The following is a 22,504-nucleotide window of genomic DNA, read 5'->3' as shown; positions in this document are numbered from 1 at the left end:
GAAACTCAGATAAGTCAGTGGCTTTGTGAGCACTGAATGTGAGTGGGTTTTGGAGCCCAGTGTGTATTTTTACTTGCCCGCTGGGTGCAAGCTAGGATTAAAGACTATGGCCCACCAGTTTGTGGCTCCATTGTTTCTTTACCGACTGTCCGAATCCAATGCGAACCTACATGGGCCAGGCTGCTGTGATTGTTGCCCTGGCCTTAGATACTGGCTTTACACTGCCTCTTCTCTCCTCCACGTGGCCTTTCTCTTCTCTGCTTCTCTCTGCTCTCCTCTCTAATGCTAAACTCAGGAACTGGGAGTGAGCAAGCTTCTGGTCTGCCCCACTTTATAGTGTAGAAATCAAAACTTTTAATCCAATATACAAACAAGGAAGTCTCTGATACAAAGTCACTTATCTAGGCATAATGGGATTCCTCATGAGAGTGCACCACCCTACATCCAACAATGGTCAAGGGTGTGGGGAAAAGCTTAGTCTTAAAACTAAGCCTTAGGCTATAATGACCCAGCCTGCTTACAGCCTGTCCCCCACACACAATGCAAACTATAAGTGAGCAAACATATATATCATATTTACAAACTTATTTGACCAACAGGTGCAAAGGAGCAGTCATTCAGGTCTTTGAAGCTCACACACAATGATTGACTCTCATAAGAGTACGGATGCTTATCTTAGTGTCCACACCTGTCTCATCATTTGGGGAAAATGACTTAAGCTTTCCTCCAACATGGTGGCTTATTTCTTATACCTTAAGGACTGTAGGAAATTCCTGGCTCTCAACAGCATGGGGTCCTGGCATTTTAGCCACACTCCCTGTTGGTCAAATAAAATTTTAAATATGATATATATGTTTGCTCGCTTATAGTTTGTATTGGGTATGTAGGACAGGCTGTAAGCAGGCTGGGTCATTATAACCAAAGGCTTAGTTTTAAGACTAAGCTTTTCCCTACACCCTTGACTGATTGCATGATGTAGGGTGGTGCACTCTCATTAGGAATCCCATTTTGCCTAAGATAAATGTCTTTGTATCAGAGACTTCCTTGTTTGTATATTGAATTAAAGGTTTTGATTTCTACTCTAAAGAGTGGAACTTGCTCTCTCAGTTCCTGAGATTAGCATTAGAGAGAGGAGAGAAGAGAGGAGAGGAGATAAAGGCCACGTGGAGGAGAGGAGAAGCAGCCAAGATGGCAGAATGCTGAAGGAGAAGCCAATTTGTGCAGAGTTTGTGCAGAGAGAAGGAGATGGGGAACAGAGGTGAATAAGGCTGGTGAGCTAGAAACTTTGATTCTAGGAAACTCGGATAAGTCAGTAGCTTTGTGAGCACAGAATGAGTGGGTTTTGGAGCCCAGTGTGTGTTTTTACCTGCTCACCAGGTGCAAGCTAGGATTAAGGATGATGGCCCACCAGTTTTTGGCTCCATTGTTGCATTACCGTCTGTCCGAATCTAATGAGAACTTGCATTGGCCAGGTGGCTGTGATGGTGGCCGTGCCTACTGGCCACACACTCCCCCAGCATCTTATTGAAAACAACCAGAGCGCAGCAGCTGACGCACTGATAAATCTGTACACAGACTCTGTCCACTTCCTTAACTTCTTCTTGAAATGAAATAACTGAGTAGTTTCCAGTTAGGTTGGAACCCTGCTCAGCGTTAGGGGCAAAAAATTCCTTATCATTTCTCCTTTGTAGAAGGTCCCCTCAGTAGTACTATCACAAAAGCTTTTTATCATCAGATGGAATTAAACCAAAGTTTAAATAAAACACTTGTATTCTTCCTGATTTATAGATGAACTTTTAATAGAATTCTAAGTCAGCTTATATTTAGAACCATCCCTGCTTTCATGCCTGTGGCCTAATCAGATTTTTTTTTTTAATAGTGCCAGGAGAGCCTGTGGTGGGAAGCTTAGCAAGGCAGAGGGAGGCAAGAACAGAAAGGAATCAGGATGGAGGTCAAGGATAGCAGGTCAGAGACAACCAAAACAAGAGCAGATTTGCCTTTGTTTACTTTGCCAAAGGGGAAAAATTAACTTGATGGAAAAGGTAATTAAGCTTTTCTTTTTTTATCAGGGTCCAGCCAAGATTCATATCCAGCTGTTCTGTTTTACACAGTGATGATTCTTTGTGAGTCGCAGAATTAAGGATGGCCAGTGTGGCACCGAGGTCACATGGCACTGCCTCCCCCACTGTTAACCTTTATATACTAAATAGGTAGTAAGAATCTCAGAGCGAGGACTGCCCAACTGAGGTAGGCAGATAACGAGGGAAGCCTGGAAATGTTTACCGAGAAGTGTTGTTCCCAACAAAGAAAATTTGACCAGGTCAACAGATTGGCATTGATTCGAGAGAGATTATAGGCTCAATACCCTCAGTTTCTAGGTGCAGAAACTGAGATTATGGAGAAGAAATGGGTTTTCCTAGAGTTATAAAGCTTGTAGTTGTAAATTTAGAATCCCAACCCCAAGCCTGTGTCCATCCATCCCAATATGACTGATTTTCTTATTTGCTCCTATTTTTCAATAACAACCTACAGATGAATATCATGCCCAATGTAATAATCAACTGGTTTGCACCCATTTACCAGTCAAAAATTGAAATATGTTTTTAAACAGAAACAAAGTTAGTGGTGTATGATGGTAGTTTTCCCAGCAGTGTGTCAAAGACTCAGTACCAGGATTCAATAACTCTGGGAGTGATTGGCCGCCTTTTAATGGGGGTTAATGAGAGCATAATGAAGATAAATGACCAGCCGCCGTAGCTCATTGGGCCTCCCCATGCTCAAGGCAATGTTCTGACTTCTGGACCCAGTTACTTCTCAGGTAACTATAGTTTAGCCTTGTATATCCAGTTTCATGAGACCAAGCACAGTTCAGATCATGGCCATCTGAATGCTCTGGGAACGCATTACAGGGTGTGTTTGTCCTGTACAGAAGAATAGTCTTTACAGAGGTTCAATGAGACCAGAACTGGTTGTGGAGACTAGTTTATCGTGAATAAGCACACTTTTCAGATAAAGAAAAACTACTTTATTCTAATTACTTTCCATAATAAGCCACTGATTCAAATGAGCAGGCCAGTATAAATGTTTTGTTTGGTATAATTGCTTTTATTTACAAGAATCAAAGAAAATCCAGGTGATTGTGTTTCTGTGCAACTTTTGCATCAAGCTAAGGTACTTGTATGTGGATGTTTGCTTGTTATAGAGCAAGAATATTTTAAAGAGCCTGATCAGTCAGTGCTGCCATGGATAGAGCATTGACCTGGGACAATGAGGACCCAGGTTTGAAATCCTGAGGTCTTCGGCTTGAGTGCAGGCTTGCCAGCTTGAGCGCAGGCTCACCAGCTTGAACAAGGGGTCACTGGCTTGGCTATAGCCCTGGTCAAGGCACATATGAGAAGCAATCAATGAACAACTAAGGTGCTGCAACTACAAATTGATGTTTCTCATCTTTCTCCCTTCCTGTCTGTTTGTCTCTCTGTGTCTCTCTGCTTCTCTCTCGCAGAGAAAGAAAAAGAGTATTTTATGTATAAGTGTTTTATTTTGTTCAGATCCATTAGAACTTTTTCACCAACAAGACTGCTTGCCACTACTCTAAACAGTCACCAGGGGCTACCTCTCATACTAGGTGACTTCTGTACACCTCCTGGCTTGAAAATGTCTTCAGAGACAGTTACTCATCCATACAGTTTTTTACATTATAGTCACCTCTAATTTTGATGCAAAGTGTTTCTTGTGTGTTGGATTGTGTTCCTCATTTATTAAACACATCTCCATATTTTTTGGTTATTTCCTTAAGACAAATCTACCTTAAGAATTCAAGAATTGTCATTGTTGATGAATTAATGGAATGGGCATCAAGTTCTGTAGCTAGTTCTGCAATCATAGTACTAAAAATTTTTTGTATGATGGCAGTGTCATTAGCATTTAGGTATGAATGAAGTTATTTTTAACTTTTTGGGGGTCATAGGTTCCTATGAAAATTTGATGAAAGCTTTTCCTCCAGAAAAATGGAACATATGAATGAAATGAGGCACACATTTTTCATATTATTTCAAAAGGGTTGTGGACCTCTACGGTATATTCAAAGATCCCCGAGGGTTAAGAACTTTTCTTCTAAGAAACATTTTTTTTAAAGAAATGACCTTTATTTTGATTTATAGTTCAGTTATGTTTATTAAAAATTTAATAGTTTTATAATTTATCATCACAGTTTAAATCTGTACATGTACTATTCAGTGTAAATTTGTGTAATTGCATTAAAATAACCTACTTTTTTTTTTTTTTTTGTATTTTTCTGAAGCTGGAAACCGGGAGGCAGTCAGACAGACTCCTGCATGCGCCCGACTGGGACCTGGCACGCCCACCAGGGGGCGATGCTCTGCCCATCTGGAGGTCGCTCTGTTGCAACCAGAGCCACTCTAGCACCTGAGGCAGAGGCCACAGAGCCATCCCAGCGCCCGGGCCATCTTTGCTCCAATGGAGCCTTGGCTACGGGAGGGGAAGAGAGAGACAGAGAGGAAGGAGAGGGGGAGGGGTGGAGAAGCAAATAGGTGCTTCTCCTGTGTGCCCTGGCCAGGAATCGAACCCGGGACTTCTGCACGCCAGGCCGACACTCTACCACTGAGCAAACTAGCCAGAACCTAAAAATAACCTACTCTTTGAAATTTATCTTTTTTTTTTAATCTATTCTAATTTTTTTGCAAACATGTTTTTCAACTTTGTATATGAGATTTTTTAAAAATTTATGGAAGAATTTATTTTTTATTCTTGTTAATCTTAGAAAGTAACCAAGCTTTGGAACTTTGGTTTGACAATTCCATTTAATATTTACATTTGAAAAAAACTAATAGAACATCGACCTTAAAGACTTTGAAAGTCAGAATCTACATGTAAATTTAATTTCAGTTCTCTGCTATTAAAATAACATTGACTGAATCTCAGAATTAGGTGAAAACTCTTTTTTTAACATTGCCACATGATAATTTTTAGAATCAAATAAAATGTGGGATTAAGAAAAAAGAAACTCATAGATGCGGACAACGACATGGTGATTATCAGAGGGGAGGGGGGAGGTGGGAAGCAGAAGAGGGTAGAGGGAGAATGGATGGTGATGGGAGGAGACTGGACTTGGGGAGGTGAGCACACAATACCACATACAGATGATGTGTCGTAGAATTGTTCACCCGAAACCTATATAGTTTTATTAACCAATGTCACCCCAATAAATTTAATTTAAAAATCAAAATAAATGTGAATCCAAAATGCTGCAAGAATTTAGTATATATATACAACTCCATTTCTCATGGTCATTTATAGAACTTACATAGAAACAATAAGATCTTTTAGTGACCATATATACTGGGTATATTTTTGTTGCCATTATGAATAATAATTTTGTATTCATGTACAGTGCAGTTTTAATCACTTCCTAAGCAGAACAGTTCCACTGTCATTTCAAACCTGCAAGCAAGTATAATGTAATGGGATTTGTAATTTAAAACATTGAGGATCTAAATTTAGCTTAAGTTCATGAGACTTGAAATTTAAATAGCTCTTTTAATAGAGAAACTGTGGTGGCACCAATCTTCCATGTCCACCTGGTTACCTGTGGTGATGGGTCATGTTGGTATGAATGAAATCCTTGTCTTTGCATAACGAGGTATATTTCTGTACACACAGAATATACTCAATTGTCATATTCTATGATGCATTGTCTTTCAAATATTTTATTTCTAAAATTAAGACACCTTCTTAGAATTGATAATATGTTATAGTACATTTGGTTGCATTTATTGTCTAATATTACACAAAATAATATTTCAAATAATGATGGTATCTTGTATTCAATGAAATTCATTGTATAGATTAGAGCACATAAGGTCATAAAGTGCCTTAAAAATGTTACAGCTACTCCTCAGGGAAATTGAAATTTAAGGGTTAATTAATTTGCTAAAGACACAGATTTGGGGGACAAACAGGTAATTCATTTACCTATCATAAGTGAATTATCAGACCATAGATTTGTAAGCTCAATATAAATCACTTTTTAAGACATTTCTTCTTCTATAGTATCTGGTGCACAAGCATAATCTTTATGTAAGTTAGATTGTATAATGAATTTTTGTTGAGTGTAAATGAATAAATTTAATTATGTACAATATCTACACAAGACTACATACTGAATTATACCATTTTCTATAAACAAGTAAAATTAAAACACTCTCAAAACTAAAATTTAGCCTGATCTATATAGTACATTTTTTTTAGTACTTTTAAAAATCATTGCTTATTTTCAATGTAAATATGGGGAAAATAAGTATTCAAAGAATATTTTTTTAAATTACATGTTAGGTTCTAAATTAAAAAGGCATACTTTAACAGGAGCTGGTGGTTTAAAACAACTTGCTGTGAGAGCAGTAACAGTTTGGAAAATGTGTCTATACTTAGTTTTGCTTCCAAATTTGGACTTTGAAACTTATTGTCAGTCTCAGAAAGAAATAAGAAGCTGTGCAGATAATTAAACATTTGCCTTGGGGGAATTATTTGCGTTTAATTAAAACCATACACTATGGGTGTATACTTGCTTCAGGAGTTATTAAATTTGAATCATATGTTAACTAACCAAGTGTCTCGCTTGTCCATCAAATATCGGTTGCAGTAGGTTTGAGAAACAAAGTTTCTCATAATAAGCAATGATATTTAAAGTCATCTCCTAGATTAGGGAGGAAGAATGGAAAAGGGAAAGAAAAACAAGGGATGTGCTACTTTAGATTCTACCTAAATCAGCTGTTAAGGAATTAAAATACAACTGCATGATATGAACTCAGTAGAGAACACATTTGGAGGTTAGACAAGTGCCATTCTACTATCCCAGATTTCACGGCCACATGCATAAAAGATTAGCTCATGTTTTTCTGTTTCTTTGGTTTTCTACCCATTTAAGTGCATAAAAAAATCTCCACTAGATTGTAACCTCTGTGAGGGCAGAAATTGGTAATTTGTTTACTGCACACTCCCCCGAGTCAGTAACAGTGTCTGGCACAAAGATGGCCCTTAATAAATATTTGTAGAATAAATAAAAAACCTATTTTCTATTTTTCTGCTGACCTACTCATGGTTCTTTACGATGGTTTTTTAAGGAGCCTCCAGAGAGTCCTCAAACATCTAACAGAGGACACTTTCTAACTTTTCAGGTGTCCTCAGTTATTGTAAAACTTTTAGCTACTGTTAGGTATATATTATATGACCAAAAAAGGACAAACTTACACCAGCCCCACATTAAATGTGCTATACAAGGGCGATGATGAAATTGCACAGAACAAAAGGTTTGCATTCCCCTTGGCTATTATTTTACTGGTACCATTCCTCAGGAAGATAAATTTAATTACCACTGGATTTCAAATGTCTATATATGGCTTTTTCAAAGACTACTATACAAGAACAACTACAGTAATGGAAGCATTAAGAACATTAAAATTAGATACTGCTTTCATCTTCTCTATTTTGTTTTCCTTTCATATTTTTTTGCACAGTTCTTCTAAAACTATCACCGATGCAGAAGGCCTGCTTATATTTTCTTTTTTGTTGCAAAAAAAGATGGCCCAACCACTTCTACCATCTTTGCCTTGCAAACTTTGTGCAGACAGACATCTCATGAAGTATTTTCAGAAAAGCTTATTTATTGGTAAAAATAATTTTAATAATTAAAAAAAAAACCCAATAAATTCTATCCCCAAATATAAATCTATAATATTTGTGCTAGAAACTGCTCTATGTCTTGGATAAAAATGCTGACTAGAGGTTTTACTTGTTTGTTATGTCAGATTCCGCAAATGACAATATTACAAAGGACAGTGAAATAACAGATCATTCTGTGTGTGATCAAGATCATCCTAATGGTAAGTTATGCGATCCTTTTTCATTTTTTTTTTCTGTTGAGGAATATTGCCTTTTTAAAAACTCAGATTTTAGTTTTTCTGGAAAGAATGGAAACTAGTAACATTTTATTAGAACTAAATACCAGGTGATTAGTAGCGGCCACGTTTCAAAGAGGAATTTGCTGTCCACAATCTTCATCATGCATTTTATTTAGGCCAGGCTGGCTTTATTTATTTTTGTTACCTGCCTAAACTTGCAGGCATTGGGTTTACAACTACTGAAATGAAGACATAATAACAAGGAGAATAAGTGTGAGATGCGTAGAAAATAGATCCAGGAGGTTAAATCTATAGCATATCCTTTGAATACCAGGAAGAGAGAATGAAACAAACAGAAATAAAACAATCCCTAGAAAAATAAAAGAAAAAATAAAGGTTCCTAATGCAAACCAGTTCTTCCATTCAAAATATAAAAGCCCACATTATATTTATAGGAAAATATAATGCAAATACAAGAACAGAAACCTACAAAGGCTTATGGAATTTATAGAGATCAATGATAAAGAAAGGCTTTTCAAGCAAATAGGAAAGTCAAAATCAGGTTACAAGCAAAACCACCAAAATCAGATTACCTTCAGCCTTCTCCTTTCACAACTTCAAATACTAGGAGAAAATAGAGTAACATTCCCAAAGGGCTAAAGAACACTGTTTCTATATTTAGTGACATTAGTATTCATGCATGAAATCATGAGTAAGATTTTTCTCAGGAATACAAAGATTAAGAAAATATACCACCCAAGCATTCATTCTAAATAAACTTACAGAAGGCCTGCACAAAAACAATAAATATAAAAAGGAAGGAAAAATTCAAGATTCAGAAAGGCACAGTTAGGTAGTTCTATATGATAAAAGACTCATTTGTAGGTGTGACAATGTTGACATAATTGTTTCTAACTAGTATCAAAATATCTTACTTAAATGTTTCCTTTTACTTTTGAAAACTATAGTATATATCTTTTAAAATAAAAAGAATATAACTTTTCTCTCAATAATAAAATTTTAAATAAATTAGACCATTACTACATTACTCTCACTGAAGAAAACCTGACAACTTAGGGGGTAAGAAAAAATTATATATATAAAAAATACATATTTTTTATATATATAGAGAGAAAGATAGAGACAGAGAGAGCCTAAGTTTATTTAAAGAAATCAGAGAGCTAACAAGGTAGAGTATTGTCAGGCTAGCTTAAGGGAGAAAATATGCAGAGATGTGTGTTCAGAACTGGCAACTGTTTATACCTAAGGCATTTGCTGATTCTTCAACAGGTATCTTCAGTCTCATTGTTCAAAAGTATAAAGGGCTTTGGTAAATCCTTTGATTCTTGGGTTGAAACCCCAGAGTTATGTTCCCTAGCTTATAGAACAAACCAGCAGTAGATTAGCCTTCTGAAAGACTGCTGACCAACTTTTAAATAATCTGGAGACTTGCTTGACCAGGTGGTGGTGCAGTGAATAGAGCGTCGGACTGGGATGTGGAGTACCCAGGTTCGAGACCCCGAGGTTGCCAGCTTAAGCGCGGGCTCATCTGGCTTGAGCCCAAAAAAAGCTCACCAGCTTGGACCCAAGGTCGCTGGCTTGAGCAAGGGGTTACTCAGTCTGCTGAAGGCCCGCGGTCAAGGCACATATGAGAAAGCAATCAATGAACAACTAAGAAGTCCCAACGAAAAACTGATGATTGATGCTTCTCATCTCTCTCTGTTCCTGTCTGTCTGCCCTCTTTACTTTACTATCTATCCCTCTCTCTAACTCTCTCTCTCTGTAAAAAAATAAAATAATTTAATAAATAAATAAATAATCTGAAGACTTATATTAAATTAATTCAAATCAGATTGCTAGTCTCTTGGTGCCCTCACAAAAAGTAAATGTAACATATTTATTCGCTGAAAAAGAGGTTGCTAAAAGTTTCAAACCATTTGCATAAACAACACACATGTACAAAAAAATAGCCAGAATTAATGAGAAAACAAGGCAAAATGAAAACCAAAGGAACCATCAAAAAAGGGAAACCACTTGGGCTGAAAATATCAGTTATAAACACAAAGTATAAAACATAAAAGCTATGTAAAAAAAAATAAAGACAAGATTGAAAAATTTAGCTGAGAACTGGAACTTGAAAACAGAAAAGAGAGAGAAAAGAAAGTCTAAAAGTAAAAAATGCCACAACTGAAATGAAGAATTCAGTGAAAGAATTTGTGGTTAGCAATATATTCAACACAGATGAAAAAGAACTTGTGAACTTGAAGTTATATCAAAAGAATATATCCAAAATAAAAACAGTAGAAAAACACAATATGGCAAACAGTAAAGAAAGGGAAAAGATATAGAAGATAAAATAACAGTCTGTCACAGGGAGTTGGGCAGAAACAATATTTGAAGAAACTATGTTGAGACATTTCCTACAGTGTTGAAGGATATCAAGCCACATATTTCAAAATTCTTTTAAACTCCAATCAAAATAAATCCCCAACTAAAACCATCATAATAAAACTGCTGAAAATCAAAGATAAACCAAACATCTAAAAAGCAATCTTCAAACTATGGGATTGACAGCTGACTTTTCAATAGATATGATGGAAATAAAAGAACAAACAGTACAAGAGAATAGCTACCAACCAACAATTCTAAATCCGGAGAAAATGTGTTTCAAGAATAAAGGTCAAGTAAGAGTGTTTCAGTCCAATAAAAGAAAATTTCTTCACTGGAAAATTCTGGTATTCTCTAAGTAAGATGATTCTGATTTGAGTTAGAAGCTCAAAGATGAAGGAAAAAATTAAAAGCAAGGTAAATGGTAATTATTGAATAAGTCTAAATTAATTGATGGCACAAATCAATAGAGATGATTATGATAATAATAATGTATTACCTATGTCCTTTTATTGATCAATGTCACCCCATTATATTTAATTTCTAAATAAAAAATGTATAAAAATAATGTATTCTGGGAGTCAAGATATACTTAAAATGTAATTCAAAATTAAAATTTAAAATAAGATATACTTAGAATTAAAATATATCTATTACAATAATGGTATTTATTGGGATGAAGTAAATTAAATGTGCTAATATTTTTTTATTTTCATGGAAAATAAAAACACCAGTTAACATTAAAATATAATATTTCTGTGATACCTAAGTCAGGATGTGAGCTGAGTCCTGTGATGTCCCAGACAAATACTTGGAGAGACATCCCAGACCAAAGTATAGAGAAGAGGAACTCAGGCAGAGCCCAAAAGACCCCTTGAGATGAGTAAACAGAGCAGAGACTTATGAAAAGCCAAGTTATCTAGTGTTGTCAGGGTAGAGTACTGGAGAGAGAACTCCACCAAGGGAACTCTAGAGATCTACTAAGGAAATCCCTTAGGTCTTCAGCTGAGTACTGACTGACCAGTGCATGCACAAGAAGAAATTACCAGTGCTTGCATGAGAGGCTGCATAAAGAACACTAAAGGATTTGAGGCCTCCACAGGGCTGGGAGGAATGCCTGTTCCCCTAGACCAGACTGGAAAACCTAAAAATTTATAGAGGGCTTAGAAGGATTTTGCCTCAGTACTGAACCAAAAACAGCAATATAATAAATGCTGTTCTTGTCCTCCCTGATTTTGGTTGAAAGCAGGATTTGAAAAGGTCAAACTGTTTCTGAACAACTAAATAAATCCCAGAATAAAGCTCAAAAATATTAATATAAATATAAATATATTACATACCCATCAGAGTAATTGACAAAATTACTTTGTATAAAAAGAAGTACTGCATGATAAATCTCCATAAATCTTCATGCATCTCTGGGGTTTCTGCATGTTTTACAATCAAAGACCCTGACTACGTTTGTTTTGGCCACTTATTTCAAGAATATTTGTATAGTGAACAATTGTGGAGTAGGCTTGCTGATAGCCTTGGAAGATAAGAATAGAGCCCCTCCCCCAAGAGACAGACAGGCTAACTGTCCATTATAAAATATTGAAATCCTCTGAGATCAAGCTTCCCCCCTATAATACAACCCACTGAGTGTGCCAGTATTACTTGGTCACCCAATGGGAACTGAGGCTCAGGGAACAAGTGCAAGTAGTCTGGCTGCTCCTACTACTCTGAATAATAAACTGTTCTTCATTTCTGGCCTGGGAGTCTGTCTTCTGTCAGTAGCCAGGGAATAGTGACTAGCTAATTTATTAATTTGCAAGCGGGATAAAATCTCAGACCCTCCCCAATTCTTGACAAGAAACAGAAAAGCATGGCCAATAGAATAAATCAATTCAGAAGTGGCACAAATAAAATAATAGTATAAAAGGTCATGTTAAAAAATTATTATTATTGTTTCCACAACTTCCAGAAGCTAAAAGAAAGACTTCCCATATTAATTAGAGACAGGGAACATATAAAAAGGCCCAAATTGAATTTCTAGAGATGAAAAACAAGGGCAGATATGAAAATCTTACTTGATAGAAATAATGGCAGATTAGACACTGAAAAAGAAAAGTTTAGTAAATTTGAAGCTGTAACAATAGAAACTATTGAAACTGAAACAGAATAAATGACTAAAGAAAAATAAAAGACTATTGGTGAGATATGGAACAACTTCAAGAGTAATTCCAACTCCAATATATATGAATTAAAATGTCTGAAAGTAGACATGAAAGAGAAAGACAGAAAAAGTATTTGAAGTAATAATGGCTGAAATTTTTAGAAATTTCATGAAAACTATAAACTTGTATATCCAAGAAGATTTATGACCATGAAGCAAAAAGAAAAAGAAAATTATACTTATGTACATCATAACCAACTTGCTCAACATTAGTGATAAAGAGCAAAATCTCAAAAATGATCTCAAAAGGAAAAGACAAGTTACATAAAAAGGAAAAAATACAAGAACAAAGTAAAAATCTCATCAGAAACTAAAAACTACAGTTACAGGCAAAGACATAAATGAATCTCATAAATATCATATTAAACTGAAGAAGGTAAAAAAGCATGCATACTATACAATTAATTTATGTCAACTCTTAAAAGCAGGAAAAGGCCCTGGCCGGTTTGCTCAGTGGTAGAGCATTGGCCTGGCGTGCAGGAGTCCTGGGTATGATTCCCGGCCAGGGCACACAGGAGAAGAGCCCATCTGCTTCTCCACCCCTCCCCCTCTCCTTCCTCTCTGTCTCTCTCTTCCCCTCCTGCAGCCAAGGTTCCATTGGAGCAAAGTTGGCCCGGGTGCTGGGTATGGCTCTGTGGCCTCTGCCTCAGGCACTAGAATGGCTCTGGATACAACAGAGCGACGCCCCAGATGGGCAGAGCATCGCCCCCTGGTGGGCATGCCAGGTGGATCCCAGTTGGGCACATGCGGGAGTCTGTCTGCCTCTCTGTTTCCAGCTTCGGAAAAATGCAAAAAAAAAAAAAAAAAGGCAGGAAAAATAACTCTAATACTGAGAAAGATGTGCTTAAGTGATAAAAATGTCAAAAAATCTAGGTAGTTAACTACTATGAAAAGTCAGTATCTTATTAAACTTGGTGATGGGAAGAGATACTGCTTGGACTATGAGCTTGTTTCTTTCTGGATGCTTATCATAAGGGTGTATAGATTTTCTACTTGCTTTTGGTTATTTAATTGAGTTCTGTACATTTTGTATGTGTACATTCCTGTATATTGCATTTTAATAAAATATTAAAATAGGAAGGAAACGGGACAGGTAATAAGGTAGGAAATAAGAGAGAACAAAAAGAAAGGAAGTAACAAGGGAAGAGTTTATAAAACAAAGATTGTGGTGAAGCTCAGGGGTGTTGCACACAATTCTGATTTCCATCAAAGTAATCAAAAACTAAAAATCCTACTATGCTATGGGTTATGACAATATTAGGTTTAAGAATAATTTTGAAAATTTTTATGATAAACACAAGAGAATTAATAGAGTTTTAAAAGGCTATCTTACCTTCTAAATTTCCCAGAAAGATCTTACAACTATGAAAGTATAGTCAGTAATGCAAATGATAATAAAAGCAGTGTAACTCAAACACATTATATCGAATAAGATGACAGAAATACATGCAAGTAATTATGATAACGAATGTAATTAAGTTACTGTGTAAGTGTTAAAAGCAATCCATTTGAGTTAGTTTCAATAAAATACGAATGGTTTAAAAATACGAAGTTAGAAAAAGGTATATTTGGGGGACAAATATCAAAAGAGAACATGAAAAAACTATTTTAGAATTTATCCAGTTCAGCTTCTAGCAAAACGTCTCAAGAAAGTTTGTCATTTATATCAATAAATGTAAATCCCTGATTAAATATAACAATGATGTTTTTTGTGTGTGTGTCAGACCATACAAAAAGATAAAATATGAATAAAATCCAGTTGGAAATACAATGGGGAATTTACAGATATAATAGTATCAGTCAATGACAGAATAAATAGACTAAAAATGACATGGGATCTTTGAAAAATGTGATTAACAGTGCCGTCCTACTGTAGGTATGGACAGGCTGATCAATGAAACCAAATAAAGAGTGTAGAAATAGAACCAAGGAGAGATGGGATTTCAGTACATACTTAGGCTGCCATTTCAAAGACAAATGACTCAATAAATGGTATTAAGACAACTATTTGACCATTTGGAAAAATAAGCTGAATCCCAATATCATTTCTTTCACCAGCTTAAATTCTAGAAGAAGCAAAGATGAAATGTAAAATGAAACTATAGGAAGAACCAAAATGTATTTTCTTTAAAAGTTGAAATAAAGATGACTTTCTGAGCTGTGTATATTTACACACAGACAATGCCTGTATAAAGTATACACACACACAATCAATAATATGTATACAGACATAAGTCAATATATATCATAAAATAGAGAAATGGCTAAATCTAAGTACATATATAAAATTAGACATGATAAATAAAGGTTATAATCACATTCTAAAGAAAAACTTCTAGGAAAAATATACTCAGCTTAAGTGACAAAGGATTTTTTATTACAAAAATCAAGACCTCATAAATCCATAAGAAAAATAAACAACCAAAGAGAAAGATGGGAAGAGAACTCAATTATAGTTTACGAAGAAATATAGTCATAGATGAAGGCATAGCCTGTCTCTTTATTACTTAAAGAAAGACAGACAAAAAAACATTAAATTTGAATGTTTAAGTGGGATTGAAAATACATAGAATTAGTATGGATACAGTGTCCAAACAAACTCAACAACATCAGTGGGAGACTAATGGGCATAACCTCCTCATCAGTAATTTTGACAAAATCTAATAAAAGGCAAAATGTTCATATTTGAATCCAAGAATTATGCTTTGGGAATTTATCTTAAAGTAACACCCACCAAAAGTATGAAGATATTTATATATTCATTGTAATACAGTTTAATGGCAAAATAAGGAAACATGTGAAAGTTTGTACATAGCGTGGAATATAACACATCTTTTAAAAATAAGATTTCAGGCCTGACCTGTGGTGGCGCAGTGGATAAAGCGTCGATCTGGAACTCTGAGGTTGCCAGTTCAAAACCCTGGGCTTGCCTGGTTAAGGCACATAAGGGAGTTGATGCTTCCTGCTCCTCCCTCTGCCCTTCTCTCTCTGTCTCTCCCCCCACCTCTCTAAAATGAACACATACAATTTTTTTTATTTATTCATTTTAGAAAGGAGAGAGAGAGGGAGAGAGAGAAGAGAGAGAGAGACAGAGAGAGAGAAGGGGGAGGAGCAGGAAGCATCAACTCCCATATGTGCCTTGACCAGGCAAGCCCAGGGTTTCAAACCGGCAACCTCAGCATTTCCAGGTCAGGTCAACGCTTTATCCACTGCACCACCACAGGTCAGGCTTAACACATATAATTTAAAAACATATTTAAAATAAGATTTCTGAAGAAACTGTAATGACAGTGATTCTAGAATACATTTATTTATGTCTGTGTGTGTGAATATGCAGACATATACACAAAGACACATATGCATAGAACAGATACATGTATTTATAAATATACATATACAGTATCTACATGCCTATGTAAACACACTCATGAGAATGATATCAGTTAATAATATTAACAGTGGCAATCCCAAAGTTGTAAAATTATCTATAATTATCAGTACTTGTATGCATTTTTCAGTGTTTCTATAAGAAAATTACCTTTCTTTAGTAGCTACACACACAAAAAAACAATTTTAGAAATAACTGACATTAGGAAAGTCTTGTTTGGAGAAAACTAAGGATAACTAAAAGATAATCAAATTCACTCTGAATTTTGTTCTTAATCTGGGGCCCTTTTAGACATGGTAAAAGTAAAATTTTGAAGAAGAGCAGCCAACAAGTTTTAAGTTTAACAAAAGAACACAATTCTTATTATCTTTAAGACAATCATCAAAGAAACAAAGTCTTTGTTCTTTGGAAGATCTAAGCATCTAATAATCTATAAACAGTATAATGATGTTGTTGTTGCTATTGGTTAAAAATAACCCATTTACAAAGTGAGTTTAGGTTTATCCTCTAGAAATGTTTAATGGTCTAGATTGATGTTCCCAGACCAATTTTTATGAAATTAATGAAAACATTAGCTTGAGTCATATTTAATCATCAGGGCTCCAAGAAAAATAATCCTGTGATCTATTTCTGAAGAAGAGTGAATGCATTTTTGAATTATCTGTACTAATGGTCCCCCTCCTATTAGTATGGATGATTGAGTTAACTGTATAAAAAATGTACATATATCTTGTGGGATCCTTTATGTTCTTTTGTTTTCTGTCAGAAGGGATTAGTGCAAAGGACAGTGGGTAGAATTCAACTAGACCAAATGTAGGGAGGTAAACATAAAGCTTGCCTCCATTGGGTCAAGAAAGTGGGGTGGAAGGTGTGATGTCTGAGTGCATTGAAGAGCAAGGTGGATGGACTGGACTCATCATTGACACTCAGCAGATCTGGGTGTGGGCAGGGAACTCACACATACCTCCTCTGTGTAACATGCCAAATCCTGGCTTCGTTCAGGTATAAACAAATATGATTATTCTTGAATTTCAAAGTTGTACACCTCATTTCTTCCCTTATTTTTTACTAACTTTATTTCAGAAAAATTAGAAAGAAGAAACTATATGTATTTCCATTTCAATCGAAGATTGCTAACATATGTAAACATGTGGTTTTAACACAGTGGTGGGATTCAACTGGTTTGCACCAGTTCAGCAGAACTGATACCCAATTTTTGGTTGAGTTCAGTGAACCAGTTGTTAAAATGGTACTTGTAATCAAGGTTCTCTCTAAGGTGGGCGCCTGGATAGCTGTCCAATGTGGGAATCACAAATTTATATTCTTTACTCTTTTTTAACGTTCAGCTGTGCAACAGCGTATTTTAAGCGCCTGTAGTAATGGTTATTCCGTCCACATGTAAAAAAAATTTGACAGAACTATGCTTATAATATTTATTTATTCACTTCGTAAAACTCATTATACCTTTGATGAAATACTACATTTTAATTCCCTTGTGTTCGTTACTTCGGTAAACAAACATATAACATAAAGAGAAAAAGTGCCCAACAACTAGGGAGTGACAACTTGTATTGTTTTTTGTCAGGTATTATTTAATATTTTTTGTTAATATTTTAAAACTCTTTCTTATAACATAATCTAGTTTTATATACCTCTTTTATTGTTCATATTTAAGTATTGAATGCATGAAATAATAGCCTACCTTTCAGTATATCTTTTTTTATACTTAAAACGATCATTAGGGCAGAGAACCGGTTGTTAAATTATTTCAATCCCACCACTGGTTTAACAGATCAAGGGTGGAGCCAGTGAAAAAGGCAGGGGAGGGAAAGACTCCACTGAAGTTTTGCAATGACCTCTCATCCAGCCTGAAGTGTGGGGCCTTGCTAGTCGCAGAGAACAACTCTGGTGTTCATCCACAGCCACAGGTTGCCTGCACTGGTGGGCCACCGTATAAGCTGGGCCCCAGCCCTGTTAAACTGTGACCTTCTTATTCCTGATAGAATTCCTCTAAAAATGTATCAAGTGGAACACTGGGACTGAATACACACGAGAATACAGAGTGGCTGCGTCTACTCACCAAACGCTCTCCTCTCCCTTCATTGTGCAGATCACAAATGATGAGTTCAGGCCCCAGCAATGACCCTGAGAGTTCCCCATATCCACAGCGATAGAGAATGAGGCTCCCTCAGTACACAGTGACGGTTCCCTCTCGATATCATCTTCCCAATAAATAAATGTCGATGTCACTAGAAACATTACCAGGAGCATATCCTTACATATTGCCAAAGATAGAGAGAATCTAAGACATTATCTAGTTTTTTCAGCCTTTAAAAAAATAATAATGAAATTAAAGCTCAAGAAACATCTAGTGTTTTTTTTTGGAGTTCTTTCAATAAATATAGGGTATAAACAGCTCAGTAGCCTAAGGCACTTACTTATCGCTAAAGGGTATGATAGGAAGTAAATTACAGTTGCTGGTGGTTGCTATTTATAGACATTGATAAGTACTATAATAGAGAGTAAATTAAATAGTTATTTTCTGATCACTCCTTATAGCAAGTGCTGAGAAGGAAAATATGAGTAAAACACAATTTCTATCTTCACAGCGCTCATAAGCTAGTAAGAGAGGCGAATGCAGACACAGCTATATCACAGTGTAATACGAGCAATACACAGGTGCATGAGCAAAGGAACTCCGTAAGCAAAGATGTGATCACTTTGAATGGTCTCCAAAGGTGAAGAGGGTGCAGATGAGTCTGGGGGAAAGATTCTTTATGGTTTTCCCCTCCATATTAAAGAATTCTGTGACTAGCAACATGACAGTAAATAATAGAAAGCACAAACGGAATTCTCAGACATTTCAGGTGGGAGTGTATAATGGAGCAAACTCTTTAGAATTTATTAGATCTTTATCATCTAGTAAAGCTAAACATGTATGTTTCCTATTCCACAACAGTTTCACTGCTGGGGTTATACTCAAGTGATATGAGTCCATATGCCCAACAAGAGACATGTACAAGATATTTTTTAGTAGTATTATTTATCATATCTCCAAATTGAAAATAATTCAGCATCTATATAACAGAGTATAATCAGACAATGGAATAGTATACATCAATGAAAAGCAATGAATTGATATATGTAGCAACAGGGTTTAATCTCCCAGAAAACTTGTCTGGAAAAGTAAGATACAAAAGAGCATATACTGTATGTTCTGTTTATGTGAAGTTGAAATGCAGAATGATTACCTATGGGGGTATCTGCAGCTGCCCACAGAGGGAGCAGAGCCACTGGTGTGAGAGGGTTCTTGATCTGGGTGGTGACCGCACAGGGAGATGACACGTTTCTATATTTAAAAACCTGTATTCTTAAGACTTGAGTGTTTTATTATAGGCATGCTATACTTCAGGAGAAGCGCCCATCTGCTTCTCCACCCCTCCCCCTCTCCTTCCTCTCTGTCTCTCTCTTCCCCTCCTGCAGCCAAGGCTCCATTGGAGCAAAGTTTGCGCGGGCACTGAGGATGGCTCTGTGGCCTCTGCCTCAGGCGCTAGAATGGCTCTGATTGTGCCAGAGCATCACCCCCTGGTGGGCATGCCGGGTGGATCCCAGTCAGGCACATGCGGGAGTCTGTCTGCCTCCCCGTTTCCAACTTCGGAAAAATACAAAAAAAAAAAAAAAAATTAAAGGGAAAAATAAAAGCTTCACCAGGTAAAAGGGATTTGGAGTCAAATTAACCCAGTTAAGATTTTTGAAAGCAGACTGGGAAGCATAAGACTTGCTTTACAGGGCTGACACAATGATTAGAGAAAAGGTGTATAAAGTGGTTAGGCAAAGCTGGCATTTCTATGGACTCAATAATTTGCAAATATAACTTCTATGCTACTGTTTCTTAAGATTTAATGTGCAAGCACAACACTTGAAGTTTTGTTAAAATGTACACTGTAATTCTGGAGGTCTTGAGATGGGGCCTGAAATCCTGTGTATTTGAAAATCTCTCAGGTAACCCCAATGTTCTTTGCTAAAGGACCATACTCTGAGTAGCAATAGGGAGAAACAGGGATGAATGGGGTTTATCAACAAGGGAAAGGTCTTAATCAAATCGATATTGTAAAATATATTACTGCTAGCAATTTATTATATATTACAGGAGAAAAAATTATAGATGCAAGAGAGAAATAATACATTCCGAGTAAGAAAAGGGACAGTGGACTAGACAGGATAAAAGAAATATTTTTCAAAATCATCAAATTTTGGTGTTTCATTGAATTTTAGGAATGATGAGAGACAACAAAGGCAGCTTGAGTTTCTTTTTAATTTCTTTTTTTATCAAGAGAGACAGGAAGAGGGACAGAGAGGAAAAGATAGACAGAAAAGGAGAAATATGAGAAGCATCAATTCTTTATTGAGGCACCTTAGTTCTTCATTAATTGCTTTCTCTTATGTGCCTTGACTGGAGGAGGGGCACTGTAACTGAGCCAGTGACCCCTTGCTCAAGCCAGTGACCTTGGGCTTCAAGCCAGTGACCTTTGGGCTAATGCCAGAGACCATAGAATCATGTCTACAATCCCATGCTCAAGCCAACAACCCCGAGCTCAAGCTGGTGAGCTGGTGCTTAATCCGGTGACATCGGGGTTTTAAACCTTGGTCCTCTGCATCTGATGCTCTATCCACTGTGCCAACGCCTGGCCAGCCTCCTTTTAATTTTTACTTATTGATTTTAGAGAGAGAGGATGGGGGGAGAGAACAAGAGAGAGAAACATCAATTTGTTTTTCCACTATCTATGCATTCGTTGGTTGATTATTGTATGTACCACTGACCAGGGATTGAACCTGCAACCTTGGTGTATTGGGACAATTCTCTAATTGAGCTACCCAGCCAGGGGCAATAGCTTGAGGCTTTTAGCTTCCATGATCAAATATATAAATATACTATAGTTGTATTTTTAAAACAGATGTTTTTGATTAAAATTAAGTTCAAGAAGAATGGATGTAAAAAAAAACACACTTTTTTTTTTCAGAGTTGGTCACACAAGCAGAAAATGAACCAAGAGGAAGTACTATAACCAGCAGATTAAGTATAGTTGTATTGAGGAGGAAGGTACAAAGATGAGAGGTTGTGTAAGTCAGCTTTGCTGTAGTGACAGGTAACCCTAGAAGTCCCAGGAGTTTACAACAACAAAGGTTTACTGTGTCTCTTCTGGGCTCTGCTCCACTTGTTTCCAGTTCAGGATCCAGGCTAAAGGAGCACACTCTTAGGAGCAACAGAGTTGGAGGAAACACGCAATGAGCCTTGAAGCTTTCGTTTAAATATAGCACAGTACACATTGTGCCCGTTGCTGTGCCACTTTCTAAACCAAGTCACCCTACTCAGCCTGGCATCACTCAGGTGGGAACATATACTTGTCCCACAGGGTCTTCGAAGGTCACATGGTCACAAACAGAGGATAATAGCCTTTTACAGAATGAAGGAGGGACAGGTTGGAACAATGATGCAAGCTACCACCGGGATGGACCCAGGCAAAGAGCCCAAGGGCCTCTTCTTCCCCTTTGTGACTATTACCAGCCCTAGAGCTGGGATTTAAAAAAATTCAATGGTAAAATATTCTCAGCATAAAATCTGTCATTAATATGAGGCAAAATGGGCCAATCTTGATTTCCTCTCTAAATGAACACTTAAAATCCTCTAAATTCTACCGGGAAGGGAAAGGGAAGAAGCCAGGGTATGTAGAAGAAGAACATTACCAGATAATCAGCCTCAGGGTAACTATGAGCTGGCTGAATTCTCTCCTGGCCTTTGCTATGTTTAGTAGGTACCATCAGAGAATGGTTGAGCTGTTAGCTGACCCAATCTGTGTATTTAGATTACTCAAGTTTTTCATGCACTGTGAATGGAAGAATGAAAATGCAAGTAGTGTTTTAACTTTCCAGGAGTTCTCAATACAGGAAATATCTATATCTTAACAGAAAATGAAGTTAACTCATGTAATTAATTAATGTAATTAACTTGTGCACCCCAGAAATTATTTACAATGTCAGAACCGCCAGGTTGTGACATTCCTAACCTAAATACTAATTTACACCAATCAGCTCAACGAGGAGTTTTTGCCTAAATTATCTGCATATTTCTTATAAAATAATGGAAATTAATTTGATGATTTGCAAAATGCTAATAATCTTCGTCATCCTCTGCTTTTTGTTCAGAACTGTTCTTTATCTCTCCATGCATGATCAAAGCATAGTTTCTGAAATTTCTGCTTTTTCAATCCAGGAATGAAGCTGTGGTCTTGTGCATAACATTTTTTTTTCTTTTTCAATCACTCTTTCTAACAGGACAGGAGAATGATTCCATGAAGGACGATATAGAAGTTGGGGCAGAGTCGCAGTGCTCATACATGGAAACAGAAGGTATTGAAATCAGCACATACTGTTCCCAGAGAATGAGATGAGACTGTGAACCATGACCCCTCCAGACATGTGTGTGGGTGTGTGTGTGAGTGGTGTGCTTGTGTGTTCGAGACTATGGAGATTGGCAGTCATGTTCTCTTTTATATGCCTGTTAAAACTTGGAGGCAGGAGAAACAAGAATTTTAACTT

General features: G+C 36.5%; 1 protein-coding gene across 4 annotated transcripts in view; it reads left to right on the top strand.

The window, feature by feature from the left end:
• MACROD2 (mono-ADP ribosylhydrolase 2) overlaps positions 1-22,504 on the top strand; it is a 2,105,833-nt gene that overhangs the window by 2,020,295 nt on the left and 63,034 nt on the right. For all 4 annotated transcript variants that reach the window (XM_066237024.1, XM_066237025.1, XM_066237023.1 and 1 more), the window contains 2 exons: positions 7,824-7,898; positions 22,241-22,315. In XM_066237024.1, coding sequence (XP_066093121.1) covers positions 7,824-7,898; positions 22,241-22,315 — 150 coding nt within the window. The remainder of the gene's footprint in view (positions 1-7,823; positions 7,899-22,240; positions 22,316-22,504) is intronic.

The sequence above is a fragment of the Saccopteryx bilineata genome, chromosome 6, assembly GCF_036850765.1.
Source record: "Saccopteryx bilineata isolate mSacBil1 chromosome 6, mSacBil1_pri_phased_curated, whole genome shotgun sequence".
In the NCBI taxonomy this organism is placed as follows: domain Eukaryota; kingdom Metazoa; phylum Chordata; class Mammalia; order Chiroptera; family Emballonuridae; genus Saccopteryx; species Saccopteryx bilineata.
Note: the sequence above shows the minus strand (reverse complement) of the source record. Positions and strands in the feature narration are given on the sequence as shown.